The sequence below is a fragment of the Egretta garzetta genome, unplaced genomic scaffold (assembly GCF_000687185.1).
Source record: "Egretta garzetta isolate BGI_Z169 unplaced genomic scaffold, ASM68718v1 scaffold334, whole genome shotgun sequence".
NCBI lineage: Eukaryota > Metazoa > Chordata > Aves > Pelecaniformes > Ardeidae > Egretta > Egretta garzetta.
This window is the reverse complement of record NW_009259431.1, coordinates 641,669-666,058: the sequence shown is the minus strand read 5'-3', so window position 1 is coordinate 666,058 and position 24,390 is coordinate 641,669. Positions and strand designations below refer to the sequence as shown.

The 24,390-nt window shown below is 34.8% G+C and overlaps 1 protein-coding gene across 1 annotated transcript in view; it reads left to right on the top strand.

Annotated features, from left to right (window-relative positions):
• The window catches only part of VPS13A (vacuolar protein sorting 13 homolog A), a 154,862-nt gene that overhangs the window by 52,026 nt on the left and 78,446 nt on the right, over positions 1-24,390 (top strand). The window contains exons 2-22 of the mRNA XM_035892672.1: positions 1,104-1,175; positions 1,710-1,752; positions 2,753-2,848; positions 3,132-3,233; positions 3,911-4,020; positions 4,345-4,404; positions 5,573-5,632; positions 5,867-5,947; positions 6,388-6,445; positions 8,480-8,607; positions 8,831-8,937; positions 9,604-9,775; positions 10,143-10,205; positions 13,731-13,866; positions 14,555-14,649; positions 15,467-15,609; positions 16,931-17,132; positions 17,221-17,335; positions 20,069-20,205; positions 22,063-22,195; positions 22,980-23,097. Coding sequence (XP_035748565.1) covers positions 1,104-1,175; positions 1,710-1,752; positions 2,753-2,848; positions 3,132-3,233; positions 3,911-4,020; positions 4,345-4,404; positions 5,573-5,632; positions 5,867-5,947; positions 6,388-6,445; positions 8,480-8,607; positions 8,831-8,937; positions 9,604-9,775; positions 10,143-10,205; positions 13,731-13,866; positions 14,555-14,649; positions 15,467-15,609; positions 16,931-17,132; positions 17,221-17,335; positions 20,069-20,205; positions 22,063-22,195; positions 22,980-23,097 — 2,231 coding nt within the window. The remainder of the gene's footprint in view (positions 1-1,103; positions 1,176-1,709; positions 1,753-2,752; positions 2,849-3,131; positions 3,234-3,910; positions 4,021-4,344; positions 4,405-5,572; positions 5,633-5,866; positions 5,948-6,387; positions 6,446-8,479; positions 8,608-8,830; positions 8,938-9,603; positions 9,776-10,142; positions 10,206-13,730; positions 13,867-14,554; positions 14,650-15,466; positions 15,610-16,930; positions 17,133-17,220; positions 17,336-20,068; positions 20,206-22,062; positions 22,196-22,979; positions 23,098-24,390) is intronic.

Genomic DNA, 24,390 nt, shown 5'->3' with positions numbered 1-24,390 from the left:
GCAATGAATAAATTAAATAATTAAAAACTTTGAAGTATTTTGTGAGTACTACAACATGGGTGGATGGGTATACCTGATCAGCTCTTCCACGAAAGACACCTCTCAGAAGACAACCTCTTCGACAACTTGCGCCAACTATTCTAATGAATGCATTTTTGAGATTAGGGTCCAGTTTCCCAAAATTGGTGGTACTTTGAACGGTAGTCTAATGCCATCAGCACTAAGAACATCTCTTACAGTTGGAGCTCCAGTCTCCCCATATATTTGGCCATTTCTTGTCTCCCCAGAAGGAAAGCATTATTGGGTCAATCAAATCTTCATTTGCAATCTCAAGTTGTATTCCTTTCCAGGCCTGTAATCTGCTGCTGGTTTCCTGGGTCTCATTTACGCTCCTGCTCAGCTGTATCAGGTGTCTGTTCCATGTGCATGTATTAGCACTATACAACGAATTCGAAGCTACGCATTGCAGGTGTTCCATCCTTCTTGTAGAATCTGCAGGACACATTAATTTGGACTATGTGCATGTTTTTAAGTTACTAGTTTCCTGATGCCTTCCCATGTTCCTTTGTTACAGCAAGTGTCTGATGTCAAGACTTGTAAAAACAGATCTTGCAATTCCAATTTTCTGTGTTTACAGGGTACTGAATTCATTGTTGTCTTAAGACATTTAAAAAATAGATTTACTGAAATGCTTCCTGTGAACATTTATAAGCCCATAAATATAACTTGCAAATGTAAGGTCTTTTGAGGGCTAAAAATTCTCTCTAAATTTAATGTTGCTGGATTTCCACAAGCATAGGAGGCAGATGGTTGAGGAAAAAGAAGCAAACTTTTAATTTCAGAAAAGGTCCTTACAAAACGTGATTAGAAATTTCCAACATTTTTACTTTGAGGAATCTTAGGTTCTTTTCTTTGGACATGCAAGCTCCATGAGAAAATCTCAGATATTATTTTGTAGCAGATTTCTTAATCATCTTTCATGGATATTTGTAGATTTAGGTTGTGGATATCTTCCCCAGCAAAAAGTTGAAGAACAGGTCAGGGACCACTGACACAGACTTTGGGATGTTTAGTGTGCAGCACTATGACTTTGCTTCTTCTAGTTTTACTTATTGGCTTCTTTGCTTTTAGGAGCTGTAGCACTGAAGAATCTTGAAATAAAAGAAAATGCACTGGTAAGTTAGTGAAAATAAAAATTGTTGCAAAAATGATTCTTGAACGATGATTTGGGTTGTATGTGGGTTATTTTGTTCTTATTTTAGGATACACTGTCTTTTAAGTGAAAACTTAGTTTTGTTTTCTTTGCACTTGTGTGGATTGTCTAATTAATTTGAGATTAAATGTGAAGGTGAAGGTGTATGCTGGCTTCACTTAGCTTTGTTTTAAAGAAAAAAAAAAAAACAAACCCAAAAAACCTTTCAGCAATTGCTAAAAGAATGTGTTTAGCTCAAAAGTAATACTGAAAGACTTCTTTTTTCCTGTAGCTATTGAGGCTAGAAACTTGCTTCTGGGAATGTGTTTAGCCTAGCATGGCTTAACAGTCTAAATCAGTAGCTGAACACTTGCGTGTTCCATTATATTGAACAGGGTTTTTTCAGTGGGTGAAAGTTAAATTTGTTGTTAAGGTTATCATCATCTTTTTCCTATATGGGGACATTTCACAGGTTGCTGAAATTAGATTAAATGTTTTAAACCACGTTTTTTTTCAGAGTCAGCTGGATGTACCATTTAAAGTTAAAGCAGGACATATTGGTAAGTTACATTTTATCATACACCCATGAAGGAGTTACTAAACATGCTACTTTTCCTTGCAGGTGGCTCTAGGCATCCTATGCAAGTAATTTGCCTAGTTTCCTTGATTTGCATGCTTTGTACACTTTGAAGGTTGTCTCTTCTGAAAAAAAAAAAAAAAATTTGAAGAAGGTCCTTTTCTTGAGCTGTGATGGTAAAGTTAAAATATACTGGAGTCTTGTCTAATCACTTCAGTATTAATGAGAAAAATCCCAACACAGCAAAGATGAGCAACTGAGCAGGACTGGATCTCATCCCTTGTCGTAGCAAGACTAATTTTGTCTTCTGCTTCCCTTTCCATTCTCCTTCCCTGTTTTTGTTAATATTAAAAGTTTTATAATTGCAAGTTGATTTGTCTTCTAAAAGTTAGTGATTTCTTAAAACAGACCAAGTCTATAGTTGTTATGTTTCCCTTAAAACTACCCTGGAAGTATATATTTTCCTGTGACTGATTTCATAGTTTATTAAAATTGGCACTTGTGCGAAGAATGAGAAATGCTGTGACCTCAGGGTACCCATGTTCACAGAACATACACACTGCTTTAAGACTGTCTTCCACAGAAAAAGAAAAAAAAAATCTGTATTTTAAAAATTCTGGTTTTGGGAGTATTTAGCTGACTAATCACATACGAGCTGCCCATGCTTTACTTGTGTATGAGGGTGCTGCAGTGGATTTGCAAGGAGGGAGAGGTTGCTGTTAGGAAGAAGGAATATAATTCAAGGGAGTGAGGGGAGGACTGTAGACTTAATAGTTCTGCTTATGGAAAAACATGCCCCATGTTCATTTGTGTGTGGTGTAAAACTAACAACCCAAAGGACATGTGCCTCAGATGCACTGTTTTTTCTGTCCAATATAATAATTGTTCAGAGATTTTGTGCTAAATGTCAATTATCTTTCTAATTTTTTTTTCCAGTCAACTACTTAACTGTATACCTCAACCTTTTTCTTTTGTGTTTGTAGGTCAACTTAACCTACAGATCCCATGGCAAAACCTTTATACTCAACCTGTTGAGGCAGTTCTTGATGGAGTTTATTTGCTTATTGTGCCCACAGCCAGTAAGTTAATGTAGAGAAAAAGGTGAATATAGATTGGTGGGATTTCAGAAGGATCTGGAATAGGTTGATATTGTTTTCATGAGCTTTATTTCTAGTAGATACTCGTAGCAAATACAATTAGATAATGGGAATGGGGTGTCTTTCAGTAGTTTATGTTTAGCCACCTAATTTTTTGCTGGTATGTAATTATTAACAAAACGTGAAAATTATTCCTTTTGAAACAGTATCTTCCATAAATGTGCAAGGTTTTTTTGTATCATACCTTTTTACATTGTGTATTTAGGCATAAAATATGACGCTGAAAAAGAAGCCAGGCAGCTCTTGGAAGCAAGACAAAGGGAATTGCAAAGGATAGAGGAAGCAAAGCAGAAAATAGCTGATCAAGGTAAGAGCTAATGAAAGGGATGCATTTTATTCCTTTATTTTAATCCAGAAAGATGCTGGATTTGTCACGTAAAGTGTTTTAGATTCCTGTTATCCTCTTGATACTTAAAAACGTATTAGTTACAGATTTTCAGGTGTAGCTGCCATCAATATTTCAGAACAGGCATCCTGAAAATAAACAGGTTCAAGCATTGACATGATGTGATGTAAATAAGGCTTTTGAAATATTGCTTGCTTGTGTCATATGATGCCTGACATTTTCTTTCCTCTTGTTCATAAGAAACAATTTAACATTGTTTCCAGTAGCAAAACTTTTTTATGGTTACACCTTTTTAAAGATTCTGTTCCATTTGTTCTTTGATACATATTAAGTCTTATCATCTTAAATTCAGCTTTTGGTACTTTCAAGAAATATATACTGGCCAGCTCGGGTGTCAGTGGGTACAAGTCATATTTTTGAACTACCTGATTCTTCATGCAGCAGGTAGTAAAACTGAAACTGTCTACTCTGAGGATATAAATGTTATAGACCATGCTGAAAGGATGTTTTTTTCTACAACTAGAGTGCAATGTAATGGAAAATTTATCTATCATACAAAATTTATTATGTTATTGTTTTCTCTAATGTAATGTGAAAAATTCTTTAATGCAAACAAAATATTAAATTCTTTTCCTTAGATAAAGTAAAAGAAGAGAAACAAGACACTTTTGTAGAAAAACTAGTCACTCAGGTCATCAAAAATCTTCAGGTGAAAATTTCCAACATCCATATTCGCTATGAAGATGATGTAAGTACTTTTGCATATCTCAGCATATGGGGTTGTGCCCTATGTCATGAAGTTAGGAACCTGTCTGATTTCTTTTCTCCTAGTTGCTTTCCACATTGAGAGAAGCTAGTAAAGTTTTGGAAATTTCACAGTTTAAAAAAAAAAATAAAATAAAAAGCTTGCACCAAAGCGTAAAGATATTTATAAGCATATGGTTGGGTACAAAGAGGATATAGTTGTCAGATCTGTGTTATATATATATTTTTTATTGTTGACTATTTACTTCCAAATCTAAATTTAGAGCATAAGGTAATATTTTTTGGTATTTTTCCCCTTCTCTATTAGATCACAAATCGGAATAACCCTTTGTCATTTGGGATTTCACTTCAGAATTTAAGTTTGCAGGTAATTTTATTTTTCATCTTGAAAGCATGTTGATATATACTTACAGGTTAAGTTACGTTTTTGTGTATTAATGCGCTGTCTAGTAACATACTGCCTAATGAAAGTACCTGTAATCATGGGCAATGCACAATGTTTACTACTTGGTTTATCAAATCCAACATAAATATTGTGGCGGGGGTGCCATTAAAGATAAAGTGTTAGCATTAAAACAGACCTTGGGAGGGAGGAAATTCTTATTCCTCTGCCTGCTGCACTGTGTGGTTGCCAAGTACCAGACTTTGTTGGGTTTGGGCTATTCAGAATCTATGAACATTTTACTGAAACTGCCATAAGCCCCAAGAAAGTAAGTTACTACTTGATGTTGGGGAGGGGAAAAAAAAAAGGAGGAGAAAAAAGAAAAAGAGGAGGTTGGCATCTTTGTTCAAACTGGAGTGCAGTTTTTTGATCTGGGAGCTCCACTTTAAAGGGCTAATAGTAGTAGTCACAGACTGTATGCTTTTTTTTCTGGAAGACTACTTAGTATCAGCAATATGCTGATACTGCTGAGTTGCTCTGACTCACTACCTTTTGCTGTGTAACTGATAATCTTAAAGAAAATACGTCTAAATGTTACTTTTTAGAATGAAATAGTTGTCTTATGAATGCTTGTTCCTAGCACATTGAAAGGTTTTTGCCGGCCCCTTCCCATAAATAGTTTTGCATAGGGAACAACAGCTTTGGTATTCTTAATACTTCACTCTTGAAATGCGTATTAGCCTTGAAAAAGCATAATAGCATATAGCGTTTCTGTTGGGCTCAAACTAAAATGCTACTTCCAGAATTGAAAAGAATTAGTCCCTTCTGTATGTCTTTCCAAAGAGCCTGCCTAAAAATAATATTGGTGTAAAGGAAAGCAATTTGCAATACTGAAAACAGAATTTTAAAGACTCTTTTGGTTCTTGTGGGCAGCCTCCACTTACTGTATGTATTTTTGGGGGCGAAGTAGCCTTATCAAGTTTCCACTTAAAATAATGGCTTAATCATCTTAAATCAGACTGTAGCATTCTATTATTTTCAGTGTGGTTTAATAATGATGATGTTCCTCTCTATTTTCCTTTTTTGTTTCAGTGATGATAAAATATTGGTATATTATAGATACTGGAATAACTTTCTTTAATTCTCTTTTCAGACCTCAGATAAGAATTGGAATCCATGTTTACATGATGAAACTGCCAAGTTGTTCTACAAGGTATAGTATTAACTGTATGTTAAAGAAAGAATTGTTAATAAAACAAGCTGAATTAGAGTTACTTCCACAGAAAGTGAGATCAAGAAAACATGTAACTGTATAGACTCTAAAATAAAAGGATGCGTAGTCTGCAGGGAATGCTCTGAATATTTTTATTCATCCAGACTTTGTGAAATCCAAATTAGTAATCTAAAATCTGTAGGTATTAATACATATGTTCTGTTGTATTTTCAGCTTGTACGACTGGATAACCTTTTTGCTTACTGGAATGTGAAATCGGAGATGTTCTACCATGGTGGTTGTGATGAATCGTTGGTAAGTAAAGCATGAGATAATGTATCTAGTATTCTAGTTCATACTGTGAAGCACAGAGCATAATTCACATTCAGTTCTGTTTCCATTTATGTCAATGTCCTGGAGAACTGTCTTGTTACTAATAGCTTTTTGAGGAATAATAGTAAATGTTAAGGTTTTTATGTGGTTGAAGTACAACACCCATCTGAGGAAATTGAAAAACAAAAAGTCCTTTGCCAGTTGCAAAATTATACACAATATATGGTCATCTTACTGTTCAGTGATTTTATTAGCAAAAAACAGAAGTCTTACTCTGTTTAAAACATAGATGAATATTTTTAATTATACTGTGTATCAGAGGGATTATCTGAAACCTGTATTAAAATGCTAACATTCTGTATTTTAAAACTTTATCATGAAATAAAAATGCAACTTAATTTTTAACTTCACTGTGTGTGTAGGTTAACTTAAAACAGGGAGTTGCCAGCCACAATGTGATTCCAGAAGGTTATGATTTTGGTGAGTGGTATTTTATTTGTATTCGTAATATGCGTGTATACTTTACTTCTAATTTTTAATGCCTCTCAGAGGTTGCTACTTTGGCTGTTATTCAAAAATCTTAGTAAGGAGTTCAGTTCAGTCTCTGACAGTGAATGTTGTACCATATCTGTAGCCTTAAAAAGGCTTTGATTAAAATACGAGTTTTGAGTTGTGTATCATTCTAATGGAATGTCATACATAAATGCTGATTGTTCACATCCATTGATAATTCCTTATTTAAGTAAGTTTAGCAATAATATGTGCATCATGTGTGTTTTGTGAATCAGATTGGTTTGAGTAATAGATGAATGTTTTTGAGGTCACCTGCCGTATGTGAAGAGTATCTTTTTTTCTTAGGAGGGCAAACAGTTATCCCACAACTCTGAAACCTCCACTTTTTTTTTTTTTTTTTTTTTTTTTTTAGTGTTGCCATATTGTAAGTTGTATTGCTTTGATTGTTGCTTACTTTAGTAAAAGTTGCATTGGCTCCGCTCAATCATGGTGATTGTTTACTTTTCATTGTGTGGAAAATATGCATGTTTTAATTCTCATGTGCATCTGTGTGATTGTTCAGTAACTGTTCACATGGTAGAATGGCCATTGAAGTGGCCTGTTCTCTAGGAAGCAAGTCCTCAGTTCACTATAGCCAGGGTTAAAAAGGGCACTGTTAGTTTTATGGGTTTTTCTTGCTGCCTTTGCGTGAAACAGAAAGCCTTTTGTGTCTTTTCATTTGACTGCCAAAGAACTATTTAGTAATTTCTTCTGATTTCATATCTATCTTCTTCAGTTGCTAGCTCTGACTCTTTGTACAAGAAAATAAGTTCAAACATCATCAGTTGTCTTAAGTCTTTACATGGAAGTTCAAAATAGTTGTGTGCAAAATTGCAGGATTTGGGATTTACACTCTTAAAATTCAGCAGTGCCATCAGATGCAGATATTTAAAGAATTACATCATGCTGATATTCTGTGGTAAATGAAAATTCTGGGTCTTTTAGAGCAAGTCTTCAGATTGAGACATGGATAGAAAGGTGGTAAGCACAAAGTCTGCTTCTGTCACTTGATCTAAATGCGAACTTAGTACTTACTTATAGCAAGGATGAAAAATGAAATTTAGGAAGCTAAAAACAGGGAGAAAATTAATAGAAATGCTACCACATAAAATGTGTAGATAAAGAAAGATAAGCTTCACAAGAAATGCAAGGCTTAAAATGAAATAAAGGTGAATTGGTGTAAACATGGTTTCATCTTGCAAAAATGGCTGTTTCCACCTATATGAACTTTTCAGTGAATTTAGCATATTTGGTTTGTAGACGGTCTCTCTGTTGAAATCAAAAGAATTTTATTTACACAAATTCAAGTAATATACAAATTCTTATGGTTGGATCAATTGCTGAAACAGATGGAAAACCCGAACTCAACATGGCTTCTGAAGGCTATATTGAATGCCTGATATTGCCAAATTGTTAAAAAGATAAAATATTTTTCATGTGATGTGCTTCACTTTCTGTAGGATCCATATTGATTTTTTTCCATGCTTACTTGGGCTTGGATTTAGAATTGTGGAATGTTTGGTTTTGTCCACTGTTGTGAGTATAATTTATCAAACAGTGTAAAATATCAGTAACAGTAAAAAAAATCCTTACGAAATAAGAGTTATTACAGTGAAATAAGTGCTATGTTTGGACTATCTCGTACTATAAATAGCTTATATCTTAGCCAAAAAAATTAGATTTCTTGCAATATAAACTATTAATTGAAATATCTGCCATGTAATAGTGCATACAGGAAATTATGTGAAAATATTCCACAAATATTTGTTCCACAAACATTGTCAGCATGAAACTGGAAACTGAGTATAGATTGTATTATATTTTAAGCTGTCTTGATGAAGTCTTCATGTTTTGAAGTCTAACATTTTAAAATGAATAATTGATATAACTTGAGCTGATAATTATTATGTGTCATTTATGGAAGTCTTAAATGATTTAACTGCACTTTCTTCTGTTTTTTAGTATTCCGCCCAATTTCGGCTAGAGCCAAGCTCCTTATGAATCCTCGATCTGATGTTGATTTTTCATCACCAAAAATGGATTTAGATGTAAACTTACAGGATATAACTGTTGAATTCAATAAGCCACAGGTATAAACTGTTTTTCTGAAGTTATATGTAATGTGGTAAAAAAATTAGTTTGCAAGCATAATAAAAGCAGTGTGAACTTTTATAATAAACATATAGAATCGATAAACTTCTTAGTGTTGTTTTTCTGTGTAAATTATTTTCTTCTTAAAGAGAAGCTTGGTTCACGTTGTTCTCAGACAATAACACTCCATTTGAATTTTTTTATTGTTTGGGTTTTTTTCAGTACTTCAGTGTTATGGAGCTTCTTGAGTCTATTGATATGATGACTCGAAACCTGCCATATAGGAAGTACAGACCTGATGTTCCATTGCACAACAATGCCAAGACATGGTAGGCCACGTCAGACTTTGAAAATAATATGTTAGTTATTTATTTGCAATAATTACCAAGGGATTGTTTCTTACTCAGGGAGGTTAGAACTCATTTCCTCCTGAAACAAAGTCTTCTCTTGTTTTTGTTTGTTTTTTCTTAAGCTAGGAGTGTTAAAAAAACATTGGCGAGGACCTTAAACTAAAGGTAAGGACACAATATTTGGAAGCCTACGTTTGCCATCTTAAAGGCCATTATCAGAAACTTAAATCTGGTAGTATTTTAATATCTTAACTCTATTTTAATGAAGACGATGCCATTGTAGGCTAGGTAATATTACAGGAACATAGTTGTTATGTAAAAATAGGAAACCTTTTCAACACAGATGGCAGAGCTTTGATTTCTTTTCAGAAGATTCCTTACACATATGTTTTGATTATTCACACATGCACATTATATATATTTGTGGTCACATATTGTACAAGGTTACTTTTTAATTTTAGGAAATAGCAACATGTCAGCTTTGTGTGGAAAAATTAAAATCCTTAGGTTCCTCTACTGATCAGAAGTGTGATATTAGATGAGGGATTTCACTCTTCTACAACTTGAAGTGTCTGCATAACTGTAGGAATCTTTTCAATATACTATAAGAAATGTAAACTATACTTAATTTGTCTTTGTTTTTAGGTGGAAATATGTTATTTATGGCATCCTTGAAGTAAATGTTCAACCTAAGCTCCAAATGTGGTCATGGGAACATATTCGGCACCATAGGAAACAAGTGAAAAACTATAAAGAGATGTATAAAACAAAGATAACATCAAAAAAACCTAATGAAGAAATCTTAAAATTGTTGGAGGTTAGCCATTTTCCATTAAAGGTTTAAATATTGTTCATCTTGCTAGTTTCTTAACCTTAATTGTTTACATGTTCATAAGTCTCTACTAAGTTAAAATTTTTGATGGTGGGACTTGCAACTTCATCAGTACCTTTCTCTGTGAGTAATATTAACAAACATATTAGATTTTTTTTTTAAATTAGTAACTGCAGTGAAGAAGAACTTAAACTGACATGTTTTATTTTCCAGGTTTATTTTAAGTTTTCAGCATGAGAAAATAAATATGGGTTGCACTGAAAGTATTGTTTACTGTCATTTCCTGTAAAACTGAGCTGTGAAATCAAGCCAAATGAAATTGTCAAAAAATGATTTCTCACCTCCTTTCTAGGAATTCGAAAAGGCCTTGGATATTTTTAACATCACTCTAGCAAGGCAACAAGCAGAAGTTGAGGTAAAATTTCATCCTTTAAGTGAGTCTAAGAATAACTGCAACATGAGGTTGTGGAGATTTTAGGGGGATGCATTTTAGTTCTAGTGGTTGAATTGTGCATCACTCAGTCTTTTTGTTTTCCTTGTATCGTATGTTTGTTATTATAAGGCATAATTAGTTTCAGCACGTAGATAAGCAAAAATTAAATAGCTCCATGTAGTGCTTCTTCAGAATAACTGATCTGGGATAAATTTCTTTCCACTTTTGGTGAGGAAAATATACTGTGGAAAGTATGGTCAAAGGATGGCAGGATAAGTCAAGTTGGAAGTGATTATACCCAAAAATCCAGAGTTCTCCCCCCCCAAAACAGCCTAGATTATTAGTTTATTCCTTTGTTCCTGATACGCTATTATGTAGGCTGAACACCTGTGTATGTAATATGATGACCTTTTGTTACTATTTACAAATGTTATTTGGAATACAGCAAATGCAGAATATGTTTAAGTATAGTCACAATTAGGCAAGATAATGTGACTTAAGTAGTTACATATAACTTGTTAGCCTTGTTTTTCCTAGGTTAGTGTACTGCTTAGTTTTCACTGTAGTGTCTGAGCATCATTCCAGGAGACTGAAGTGAAATCTAAATAGGTTTTCTGAAATCTGTGAAGTGGTCTTTCTCCATTAATAATCAATGTGACAAAGTAAAGAGAATATGAAGTTTGGAATCTGAAATAATGTATTGATAACTAAACTTCATGAATGTCAATTTCTTATGGCAGTGGTTGAAAAATTAGATTTTTTTTTTTTCTTCTTAATTTTGTGGAGTATATTAAGTATGGTATGAATGCAACTGCTGCAGTAATGGATATGGTGCTTCTAAAATAAAACTCTGAACAGGAATCCATAACGCTGTTTTTTTCCTTCTAGTTGTCTGTATGTACACCCACATCAGGATGCTTGCATGATCATTATTCTTTTACAGGACTTTTACAGACCTAGAAAACACATTCATGTCCCTGCCTTTCAGTTCTTTGGCTGAATTGGACTGCTTTTCAGGAGAAGGGTGTTTTGTTTTGTTCTAGTTTTCATTTAATTTCGGCATGTTTTTATCTTGTACCATGTAGTTTCTTTTGGTTTTATCTTTTTCCTCCTACTTTTTGCAAGGCGAGGGAGATCCCAAAGAAGTTCCTGTCCAGTTTTATTCTTCCCTTCTTCAGTGAGACCATGCTGCATACAAAAGGTTATGCCATACTGTGTTCCAGACCACTCTCCAGTCCTGAGTTTTAAGATAGGTTTTTGTAGTGCTTAGAAGTAGGTTGCAAGCAAATGAATTTTCATTTGTTTAGGCTTTAAATCTTGCATTTGAGAAGTGTTAGAAAAGCATCTTGAAAGATCTGCTAGCTCTCTGAATTTATTTCCACGTATTGAAAATCAGGTCACAGTAATTCTAAATTGTGTTCTTCCTCCATCTATCTGTCAGAACCCATCTGTCTTACTGTTATCAGGTCATACCTCTGAAAAACAGTCTCAAAGGACTTGTAAGAGGCAAATCTGCTACTAGCTTGGTATCCTAACAGTTAGCCTTAAGTCTACTAGGAGTTTAAAGGAGTGCCCTTTAGATACGGGCTGAGTAAAGCCAGATAAAGGACCCTACTGTTTGTAAGCTTTTTTTGTTTTTCAAAAGTATACCTCAGAGTTGAATTTCAAGGGCTTGCTTTTCTCTAGACCTTGAAATCAAGCTCCCCAGAACTGACGTGTCTGATCACAGTACCACCTGATTTTCTGGGAACTTTGTAGCAAGATCTTTATATGCCAAACATTAGGCCACTTTTAAATCTTTATTACTAGTGCCCTAAGCAGCAAACACCAGCTCCAATGAGGCAAGCATCAAGTCTCTGTATAAGATAGCTTGAGACTTTTTGTGCTTTCAGTTTAGAGAAGACATCATAGACAATTCACCAAAATCAGAATACAGAATGATGCTCTTGTTTCTTCCTCTCTTTTAGTCAAAACAGTTTACCTTGTTGAGTAATCTTTCCACAGACTATGACTCTATTCGTTACTAAGCTGTTGTAAGTGGAGGATGGGGAAAGCTCAGCAGGATTTCTTCAGGAAATTTCTTTAGTTCCTATATTGCACAAATGTTTTCTTTGTCCTTGCAGATGTACAGTTCCCTTCCCTTCTGTCTGTAGCCTTTCTTACCTTGGGCTCTGGTGCCAGCTACTGCCTCAGACATGTTGAGAATCCCGGCTTTAAGCATCACTTCTTTTTCTCCCTGGCGATTGTCCTTCAACACCAACTCCTTGGTGTCCTAGAAACCTGTAACTTCAGAGGTTTAACCACCTTTTTTTATAAGGCTCTGTCCATTCTTTCCTGGGACTGTTTGCTCTGTAATATCTGCTTGATGGCTTGGTATCCTTTATAAAGAGGACTTTGGAGGATTTTGTTCAAACTTTTTGAGGCCTTATGTTGTTTAGCTGACATTCTGCATCATCTTTCTGAGGTGAATCAATAGTATCAGTTCAGAAGCCTTTATGGTTTTGTGGTGAGTCCTGCCTTCCATTGGCCTGTACGTGGATAGATGGGATAAGTCCCTAAAAAGTTCTGATTCACAGCCAGCTGTTTTTCCTAATTGTGTTGCAGAGAGATCTTGGGTTTTTTGAATGCTGAGGAGGGATCATTGTCTCACTCGCTTTGAGTATCACTCACTTTGGATGTCACATTCACTAGACCATCTCTGAATTCACGGCTTATCTGCAAGTGTTTATATTTTCTCGGATCATATTAGCCATGAAGAAAAATAATTAGTTTGTGTGGTCCATTACACTTTTGAGAACTCCTCCAACTCCTAGATTTCTTGGTGGTCATTTGCTGTCCCTTATGCCAAACTTTCAGCGGTCAAGTCTGGATGTAGTTTGCACTTTCTGTGAGAACCCAGTATTGGAATCATCATTGGCATCAGACAGGACATACCCTAGTTGTTGAAATAATGAATGTGGGAGAAGGGAGGTCTTCCTTACTGTTATAGCTATATGTATCAGATCCAGGAATAGTTTTCTATATTCCTTAGAGTAAATATTCTATTACAAGAGCAATAGATTTTTTTTTAATTATTGCTTTGGACATTTATCTTAAAATGAAAAATATAAGGATCACTTAAAATTTAGCCTGTGCTGTCTATTTAATTGCTTGCATATATATATATAGTGATTCCCTATAAGTGCATTGTTGTAATATAGAACACTATATAACATTGTGGATTTTCTTTTTTGGTGATGAGAACTAGACAGAAAATCTGCTATGTGAGAAATATGCATTGACTTAAAATCAGCTACCTTTTGCTTGCTTTTTTTTCATAAAGGTGGTGAATTTTATGCGAGTAAGAATTGGTCTGATGATGCACATGTACTTGAAAAATTTATTAGAAGAAAAGCTAAAAAAATAACATTTTGATGTGATGTGTTAGGGCATGGCTTGGGTCTATATTCTTAGGACAATGAAGAAAAAAGCATGAAGAAAATGATTTAAGTATTTTTTAAATTTCAGGCAACTAAAGCTGGATTAAAAATTTACAGACCAGGAGTAAAACAAGATGATGAAAATTCTGGTGGCTGGTTTAGTTGGATATGGAGCTGGTCAGGTGAAAAAAAGGATGAACAAAAACAAGAAGCAAAGGGTTCAAGTATGTTAATTTATTGATATTTTTTATATTATTAAAAATGACTTATTAGAATAATAGGTCCCTACCAATGGAACTTTGGATTTGTTTAATATTTGGGCTACTGGATTATTGATGTTTACATTTTATCTTAGCCTTTTTTTGCTGATGAAGTTGTTAATGGCATGTTAACAGAGGTATCTTACAATTCCTTCCATTGGTCTTCCTGAAATGTCTCCAATTTGTGCCGCATTCTGCCACAGTTTTTGCATTTGTCTGCATGGTGTACTATGTATGGGGATTTGAAGAAAGTGCTAGAAAAGAGTAGCAGTTAATGGAATGTAAACAATTTTACTTCCATTCACTTTTTAATTTGCCTATTTCATGCAGTGTATTAGAGTTTGATTCACTTAAGCACAGAGCACCTAGTAATGGTTGTGGAACATGGAAAGTAAATCAGAAAGGTTGCTTCTATTGTTAGCAAGCTAGGAAATAGAGTAGGTCAGAATAAAAGTATAAGTGTATTTTAAAGCATGCTTTAGGAGGCTCAAGACTGCTTAAACCTTGAGGTTTTTGCTTTTACTAGTTCAGGACAATGTTGGCAGTATCTACTCCATGTTATAGAGCTACCAAGCACTGGAAAGTATATAACAGTATTTGCGTTTTTTCAGATACCTGTACTGAGTTTAACTAACCTCTTGCAACATGACAGGTCTTGAAGAGCTGATGACACGTGAAGAGAAGGCTAAACTTTATGCAGCAATTGGATACAGTGAGACAGCTGTGGATCCAACCCTTCCAAAATCAGTAAGTCACAACCAACTACAATACCAAACAACTGGTAGCTTTATCTACTAGCAAAAATCTAAAGATGATAGTACATCACTTTTAAAATTACTGAAGCTCTGTCTCTATATTTGAATACTGTTCTGACACTTTTTAATTAGGTTAGTGCATGCTGGCTTTGTGCAGAATAGAGCATCCTTAGATGTAGTTTTGGGAGAGTGGTTATAGAGCTTACTTTGGATACTCTGAAAAAGTTTAGAATGAAATTTTGTTTGCTCAAGCTAGAATAAAATAATATAAATAGTGTATTGTTGTTTAAGTTATGAAATGCTTTGTATACCCTTTTAGAGTATTCAGAAACTTTTTAAGGAAGTGCACTAAGTGACTCACTGGAATCTTAAATATGTGTGATAGTAGATGAGGTAGAGTAGGTGAGTATATAAGGAAAGAAGTAATTGAAGTACTGTAGTGGGGAAGAGCAGCATTTTTGAACCATTGTGGTTCACTAAATCATTTGAATAATTGATGGTACCAGTAAGATACCATGAGTGGTGTAATGGGCTGCCTTCCAGCTCTACATCAGAGGCCCTTTATCTCAAAATGTGGTGTAGACACATCAAAGATGCATGTTTGTAAGCATAGTCTACTCTTGCTCTAACCCTGCCTCTTCATAATAACTATGTAGGAATGACTTTTACGCCATCTATGATACGAACTATTTATAGCACTAGAAAAATAGTATCAAACTGGTATTTGTGGTTTTCATCTCTTCATAAACTGTATTGAAATGTATATTAACATACTTTACAATCCACTGTTGTTTTTCCTGCATATTTAGTACGAAGCCATGAAGTTCTCTGTGAAGTTATTAAGCATGTCTATATCAATAAGAGAAAACAAGCAAACTCCTGAGCTGGTAGAATTTGCATTAACTGGCTTGAGTACAGTATTTACCCAACGACCAGGTGCACAAGCAATAAGGTGAACTCTGTCATAAACTTACTTTCACTCCTCATGTAATGTTGATGATGGCTGATAGGCATTTTAAGGCTCTGTTATGATGTTTAACTTCCATTTTTCACCGTAGTTTCTTGTCCAGTTTGGGAGCAGAATCATCCTGCTGTCCTGACAGACTAAGTGATGGATACTGTTTCCATGATTAAGTTCTCTCCATCTTCAGAACTTTTTGTGCCAATATGGATTTTCTCTTTTTTTCTCAGTTTATCATTGTTACATACAAGCTATGCAGTTACTGACTTGTTCTTGCTTTGAAAAGTGAATGTTACTCCTTTTGAAACTTAATCTGAGCAAGGTGATCTTGTAACTGCTTGTGTGTAACATGACTGAAAAGTTCTTGAGTTTTCAGTTGAGCTTGTGGATTTGTGGAAGAAAGCTGTAACTGATGATTTTGGCTTGGTTTTGTGCTCTCACAATAGATGATGAAAAGCAGCAATGTGAAATATTAAATGTAATGACTTAAAAATGCTGGGGGAGGGTAGCCTTCCTGTTTTAAACCTTGTCTCCGCTACTTTGGGGCATATTAATATAATCTATATATGATATTAAGATACTATTGATCTTGCTGAGTTTTATGCTTTTTTTTTTTAAGTTTTGCTTGCAGCTTTTCTGTTTTTTCCCCTGTGCATCTCAATGGCCCTGATAGTGCTATCGTTCTGAGAAAAAGGGAAGAAAATGTTATTTTTTCAGTGAAACACTTTCCCTTGAGTGTTGGGAGATAAAGATCTTCAACTGAGAGCTGTTAAAGAAGTGGACAGGGTATTGGAAAAAAAATAAATCCAACTCCCAAAAAGTACTTCCTCAGAGTAATGAGGCTATTAATCTTGTTTTTCTCTTGTGGTGTTTCTTTTATTTCTCTGCACTGGAACCTTTCCCTCTCTGCTGTATCTCTGTTCCCCGGTGTAGACTGTGCCATCTAATTCCTGAGCTTGTACTACAGAACTCCCATTTGCACATCTCTACTTTGCCCTGATACCTATCCTCATGAAAAGTGTATGAAGGGAATAACTTGGACCCCCTTTCTTATTTACTCAAGGGTGGCTAATAGACACAAAAGATAATTAAATGGAAAACAGTTAACACATGGATATATGTGTCATATCCTTAGACTAAGCTATTTATATTTGAGGTAGGGTAGATACATGGTGGTGTTTTGGTTTGGTGTGGTGGGTTTTTTTGTTTTGTTTTTTTTTTCCTTTCACCTTATTTCTTACACTCCGACAGTCTAATTGTACCTACTCAGGAGGATATTGCATCTGAACATGCTGTTTACCTTTCTTTACAGATTCGAAACAAAAATTACTTCACTTGAAGTCACAGGCATGTCCCGAGACAAGTGTACACCCTGTCTCCTATCTTCTAGAACAGTCTATTCAGACAAGAGTACCTCACTCCTAAGCATAATGTTTGAGACTAATCCTTTGGATGAGAAAGCAGATCAGAGGCTTAGAATAGAATCACAGCCACTGGAAATAGTATATGATGCAGTAAGTAAATATTTGAATAAGTTATAAATCTTGAAAAATCTTACTTGATAGTAAATTTGCCTTGTATTTTTTTGCTTTATTTTAACAGATGACAATAAATAGTTTAGTGGATTTCTTCAGGCCTCCGAAAGACGTACATTTAGAGCAATTGACATCAGCAACTCTGATGAAGCTTGAAGAGTTCCGTGAAAAAACATCAACAGGCAAGTGCTGCTGCATGCTCTCCTGATTGCACACTCAGGCAAATTTTAGAGTCTGGGAGTATAAAAATATTATATCTTTCCTTATGGAGATGCATGGATCCAAGTCATAGCTTTCTAACACAACACCTAAATAAGCTGAATGCCTCAATCCTACTACAAAGCATTTGTTGTAGGTATTGGATAAATTTACTTTTGTATCTTTTTCAACTTTCTTTGTAAAATATGCTCCACACCCTGAGGTAGTATTTCAGCATTTATTCTGTTGTACTCCATGCAGAGTTAAAAAGTTTGTTACTTCTGTTTTATTCATCTGAGTATCTAAATGGCCTTAATTGTTTCATACTGTTTAAAAACTGATATTGAGATATTGGTCCTCTAATGAAAGTCCTAAATCCTTTCCAGAGTTGTTGCATTTCAGGACACTATCTGCCTTTTTATAGGTGTTTTCCACTTTCTTTATTCCTTGATGAATGTTGATTTTGATGTGGATTGACTCAGATCGGATCATATAAACTATATTTATCTGTCTTCCAGCTACTGGGCCTTAAAGCCATTCCTCTAGTTTCCATTTCATCCGAGCTATTTATCTCTAGAAATCTTATCATTTGGCTTGAGTGAAAATGGTGAATACTTTTGAGACTAACACTGAGATTTGTGGAATTAACTTGTTCTAATAAAGGTGTCTGAGGCTTTCTAGATGAGAGGTGTGGCCAGTGCAGTGTCCTGTGTCTGATTGTTGATGGGAGAGGATTCTAAGGGGACATTTTATATATAAATTCCTTTTAAAAGGAAAAAAAAATTATCAATGAATGTTTTTTTCACCTCATTTAAATTTGTAACCTATTAATATTTAAATTGTACATTTAAAAAATCTGAATACTCTTATAAAAAGAAAAGAAGTTACAGAAAGTTCAAGCATAATGTGTATTTAATTGATTACTTTTATCAAGCTAGTATCTGGAATGAAATCAGATATCAATTATATTTCTATTCATTAGTTCTTCTTTGACTGAACTGTTTAATTAAGGAATAATGTCAGTTTAACCAGTCAGTTAGGTGGATCAACTTGCTTGTCTCTTCTGTCAGAAACTTCTCCAACAGTACTGGCTATATTCATTCACAGTTCATTCCTGTGATTAATTTCATAAACATATGCTTAGGTTCAATATGCTTGGTTCTTTGCTCATTATCACCAAATACTTTGGTTCTGATCATGATTCATTTTTTTGTGGAAATATGAAATCATGCTATGCGGCTATTATAATTTAAGCATGGTATTACTTTAGATGTAGATCCAATGAGTCCTACCTTCACAAGGATGCTGACTTGCCCATAGTAATCCAAAAGCTTGCTCCACTCACAAGTGAGAAGCCTGATGGCAATTTCTAAAAATATTCTGTGCATTGCTTGTAAAATCTTGGCTGAGACTTACAACATTACCAGGGGAAGAAGGTCTGATCTGCAAAATATTCTGTTGCAGGGGCTGCAAGTCTCAGAGGTAGAATAAAAAAAAAAAATCAGATCAATATAATTAATACATTCAGACTTTCAGTCTTTCTCAAGAAAGAATTCGTAACAATTTTCTTTTAAGCAGTAGAAGGTAACTGGAAAATATTGGGGAACTGTGAACTGCAGAAGTGAAGGAACTCACTACACCAAAATAGTTATGATTTTCAGCACCACTGAAAGATATTACAAAAGCTTAGTTTCCCTGAGTTCAATTTATGTATTCAACTATGCTCTCTTCCCAAATGAAGGAAAAAAGAAATTATTTTCCTGAACTTTCTATATCACTCAAATACGGTTAGGCATTGAAAATTGAAAAAATCTTAATCTTTTTATTAATCCAGGTTATTTTATCTTGCAAATCGTGAAATGGTGTGGCCAGCCAGTTCTTCATTGATTAATCTAGCTCTCCTGTGGCAGGACAACCTTTGATAATGTTGGAATAGTTTTAATTGCTTTCTTACCAATGCAAGTTTGCTGCAATGTCATGTTGTCATCTTCATAATTTACTGTCTCTACTTCTGTGATTATCAGCTTGTTGAACCTGGTAAATATTTAATGGGTTGTGGTTGCATCCTAAGGCAGTTTTCAGTGCTAACTTGAAGCAAGACCATTCATTCATCTTCAGAAGAGCAAAAAACCAGAATTTGTTCTCTAATGTTCTGACAGTCTGAATTTCCCGACTAAATGCATGATTTTTAAACAGAATTTTTGTAAGACCTTATATTTGCTGGTCTTCAGCATCTCAAGATGGAGATGCTTGTCAGCAGAATCAGTGTAAACTTCAGTATCTCAGTAGTAACAACACTAGCAGTTTGGCCAGTGCAGTTAAATACTACTGATAAGAACTTCTAGAACAATTAAATTTCTGAATCAGCAGAGTACAATGGGTTAACTCAACAATTACCAAGTTGCTGTACACATTCCTGTCTCATTTCATATCTGCTCAATATGAAACTTTTTTGCATTTGCATGTGTCATGTTGCTGTCTCTACTTGTCCATTAGCATTGTTTGCTATTATCATTCCATCTACTTGGTGCTTCTTTAAAGACTGACTATAATTATTGATTCAGAAGAAATCTGAAGAGCATCTGTACCGGCAATTAAACTTACTTATCTAGCATTCACAGCTCATTTAAAGTTAGACTTGCATTTATACTTATAGCTGCTTTTAATTCCATAGCTTCTGCATGGATTACTTCATTTATATTTACATTATTTTTCAGGTTTGTTGTATGTTATTGAAACCCAGAAAGTTCTTGACCTCAAAATTAACCTCATGGCTTCGTATATCATTGTTCCACAAAAAGGATTCTATGACCGTACATCAAATTTACTGCTTCTGGATCTTGGTAGTCTTAAGGTATGTATTTACCTAATTAAGTAACTTACTGAAAATGACAGTTTGGCTTTTATGTGATTTCCAGTTTCTTAGTTTGTATTGTATTGTATTTGACCATCTCTCTGAGCATGTGGGTTTCAGTTAGAATGGTAGAACGGTTTGGGTTGGAAGGGACCTTTAAAGGTCATCTAGTCCAAACCCTCTGCACTGAGCAGGGACATCTTCAACTAGATCATGTTGCTCAGAGACCTGTCCAGCCTGGCCTTGAATGTTTCCAGGGATGGGGCATCTGCCACCTCTCTGGGCAACCTGTTCCAGTATCTCATCACCCTCATGGTAAAAAATTTCTTCTTTATGTCTAGTCTATATCTACCCTCTTTTAGTTTAAAGCCATTACCCTTTGTCATATGACAACAGGCCCTGCAAAAAAGTCTCTCTCCATCTTTCTAAGAAGCCCCCTTTATAAATTGAAGGGCTGCAGTAAGGTCTCCCTGGAGCCTTCTCTTCTCCAGGCTGAACAACCCCTGCTCTCTCAGCCTTTCCTCACAGGAGGGGTGTTCCATCCCTAACCCTAATCCCAGGTGTTCCAGCTGACCTCTTCTACTCCACTGATACAAAATTACTCTCAGAATAATACATAGAAGAATAAGTTTCAAAATCAGACTCCAGTAAATGTGTCTGTGAGAATTTTTTTCTGAAATGGATGATTAATTTTCATAGTGAATGTGACTCTTGGATTGGTTCCTGTCCTTTAGTAGAAATTAGAAAGCAAGATGAAGGAATTGGGTAAAAGAGAAAAGTTAGATGCCTCTCAGAATATGATTAATAATTCTGTATTCACTTTGAGTGACATATGCTTGAGGGAGATGCAGGTCATTCATTGAATGAGTATGTTTAATACAGAACAAATAGTCTCCTTCCCTCAGTTACATACTGGATAAAGTTAAGCCCCAAGGGGGAAAATGGCATATAAAATTAAAACTGTATCTCAATGCAGATACATAAGTGGACTTAGTTAAGACTGCACAGGCAATATTAATTTGGTAAGTCTGAATTTTCAATGTGCAAGTTATTTTTAATATAAAAGTAATCACACGTCAGTAGCACCGGAAAAGAAATGCTGTCTTAGACACTAGTATTTAAACCTGTTTCACAGTTATGAACCTTATTTTGAGTATTATCTGGGTCTGACAAAAACAGATATGGATCACAAATTATTAGACAACTAAGGATGAGGACAGCCACATTTAATCAGAGATGACTAGCATAGAAGGCACATAAAAATGTGAAATACCAAAAAAGAATGGGCATCCCAAAGCTGAGTCAAATGGGTATTGACTGATATTGAAGGAAAGACATTGAACATTGATGATAAACAGTCCAAACTCCCTTTTTCCTTTTACTCTGTTTGACTAATATGTAACAAGGTAATGCCACAATTAAATTCAACAGGAGTCAAAAACAGTTTTCATGTTTCTGAGGTGATTAATGCAGTAATGTTTTTATATACAAAAAACCCAGAACAGTTATGCTACTGCTTACAAAGGCTTTGAGACTTTATACTTCAAAGTATGAGTCACTTACTAAAGGAGGTTATTCTATACAAAATACATGGTATAAAACTTCATAGATTTAAATTCATTTTTATTTTGTTTCTTTTCTTGAAGAAGAAATGGAGTTTAATGCTATCCATCTTTTTTGTTTTGGTACAGGCTACTAATTTTAGTTATCTCTTCTGCTGTGATATCTGTAAGACTCTGTGCCCTTATAACGAGGACTTTAAATTTAAATCTTTTATTGTTCTAGGCTCAAGTATTTGTAGAGTTAGTGCTTTGAATATTTTTGAAATTGATTTATACTTTTTTGTGACTGTTTAAGATGAAAAGCAAAAGTCGATCTGATTTATCAGAACTCAAAGTAGGACAGAGCAGTATTGAAGATATAATGTCAAGAGCTTATGACAGTTTTGATATCCAGCTCAGCAGTATACAGTTACTGTACAGCAAACATGGTAAGTATTCATGAAAGTAATCTTTCTCTGTATGAGTAAAAATATTTTGGCACTTGATATGCCTTTTGTATTTTTAACTGCAGCAGTGGAGAATCTTTGGAATGCAATTTCTTAAGCTCCTGTTGTAAACTCAGTCCTATGAACACGTTATGAATTTCCAAAAGAAACTTTTAGGCCTTAGATTCCAACCTTAGGTTTAACTAAATAAATTTACATTAAATCCCTTATTTTTGAAGATGTCTCATTTGATTTGTGGCATCATAAATATAAGAGTGTAATTTATTTATGGTATTTTCCTTCAGTACCTTTTCCTTGCTTCTCTCCAAATTTAAAGCAGAATCCACTAGTTGTAGGTTTTATCACTTTGTGAGGGTGAAGAAAGGATCAGAATCCCTCCTTGAATCCCTTTTACTAGTAGTTTGGGAACTAACAATATAGAAAGATTCAGAACCAGAGAAGTCTTAAGCATTTAATTCTTAACCCTCTGGTTCTGGAGGGGAATCCAGAGCCTAAACTGCCAGTACCATGCATGTTAAGAATTGGACCCTTAGAAGTCTGTGTCATGGATGAGGCAGCTGTTTAGATGCGAACAGTAGAAATAAAGTAGTCCTGTATGTCTGAAGTTAGGGTCTTGTGTAATATACATGTATTCATAGAGCCGTAAAAGAGATCAGATCACCTGAAGTTTTAGCAATATATGCTAAGTAATACTTTAATTCTGTGATATGGGTAATGAGAAAGAAACTCTTTCAGTTTAAAGCATAGGTTTTCTTTGCTCTTCTAGATGAGAACTGGCAAGAGGCTCGGAAGCTGAAATGTTCATCTCAACATATCTTGCAGCCCTTGAATGTAGAAGTGGAATTTAGCAGGGCTCTGGTTGTTACAGATGCAAGAATGCCCAAGTATGTGCTTTTTTTCCTATTTCGAAATTTTATGGTAAATGACTTCTTTTAGGGAAAAAAAGAAAAAATCAAGGATCTGATTACACTTGCGCTATTTTACATTGTGTGAATGTTGGAAGTAAAATACATTTATTGAGAAAAAGAGAGTATAAACCCAGGAAGTTGCCGGATGTTGAAGAAGATGCTCTCAATGCATTGTGTTTGAGTTTGCACTTAGGCTTATTTTGCAAAAGCCTATTGGTTATGGAAATTGTACTCAATCAGAATAAAATGTATGCTACTATTAATGATGGAACTTTGATGTTAAAGATCACCGAGTCAAAGTGGCAAAGATCAACTTTAGGCGTATTTTGGAAAGCGTATCTTCAGCAATGTCTGATAAGGATACTGCTGCCTAAAAAAAATCCCATCAGTTTTGAAGTACTTGCAAACTAGTACATTAATGCATTACAAGGTAATTTGGTTTATTAATTCATTAACAAGAATTGTCATCTTATGCTATAACAAGCTAACATATGTTTATTTCATTTTTAACACTGTTGGAAATTCAGATTTTAGCTAGGCACTTAAGAAAATTAATGGCATAAAAATAGACCTAGGCTATTGCAGAAAATTGTTTAGTATAATCAGCAAAATCAAGAGGCAGTTTATGAAATAAAAAAATTATGCAGAATCTAGGATTCGCTTAGTCAGAAAAAAGCCCTAAAAATAACGTACCTTACCAGTGCTGTGTATTGTGAATGCAGATCAATGATTGCATGGTGTAATGGTGCCACCTTCTGGAGAGCTGGGAGACCAGATTCTGAATTTTGATGCTTGACTTTTACAACACATCTTATTCTTTCCCTCCTTACTTTTTCTCTATTTGGTGGAGAAGGTGAGATAGGGAAATACAACTCACAGGAATCTGTCTTCTGTGTCAGAAAGTCCAGGGAGGAAAAGTGAGATTTCATTCCCATGTTCATATAACAGAATATTGTTTTAATTTAGGTTTGTAATTGACCTGCTCCAAGTTATGGTAGCGTAACCTGGATTAAGTAGTGTCTGCTCTTAATGCACCTGTTGCAGTACTGTAGTACTACCTGTCTAACAGTCAACCAGGCTACCAGTTGTGCTTCTCCTTTTGGTAGCTTGTGTCTAGACTGATTCTGGGAAATTTTTCCCTAATGGATATTATTTCTGTATTTTGAATTCTCATACAGATGCTTACTTGACAGTAAATAGTTTCTACTTGTGTCTAGAAAGTGTCAAATTTTGCTCTCATTGAGATAGCAATATTTCTTGGAGATCAAC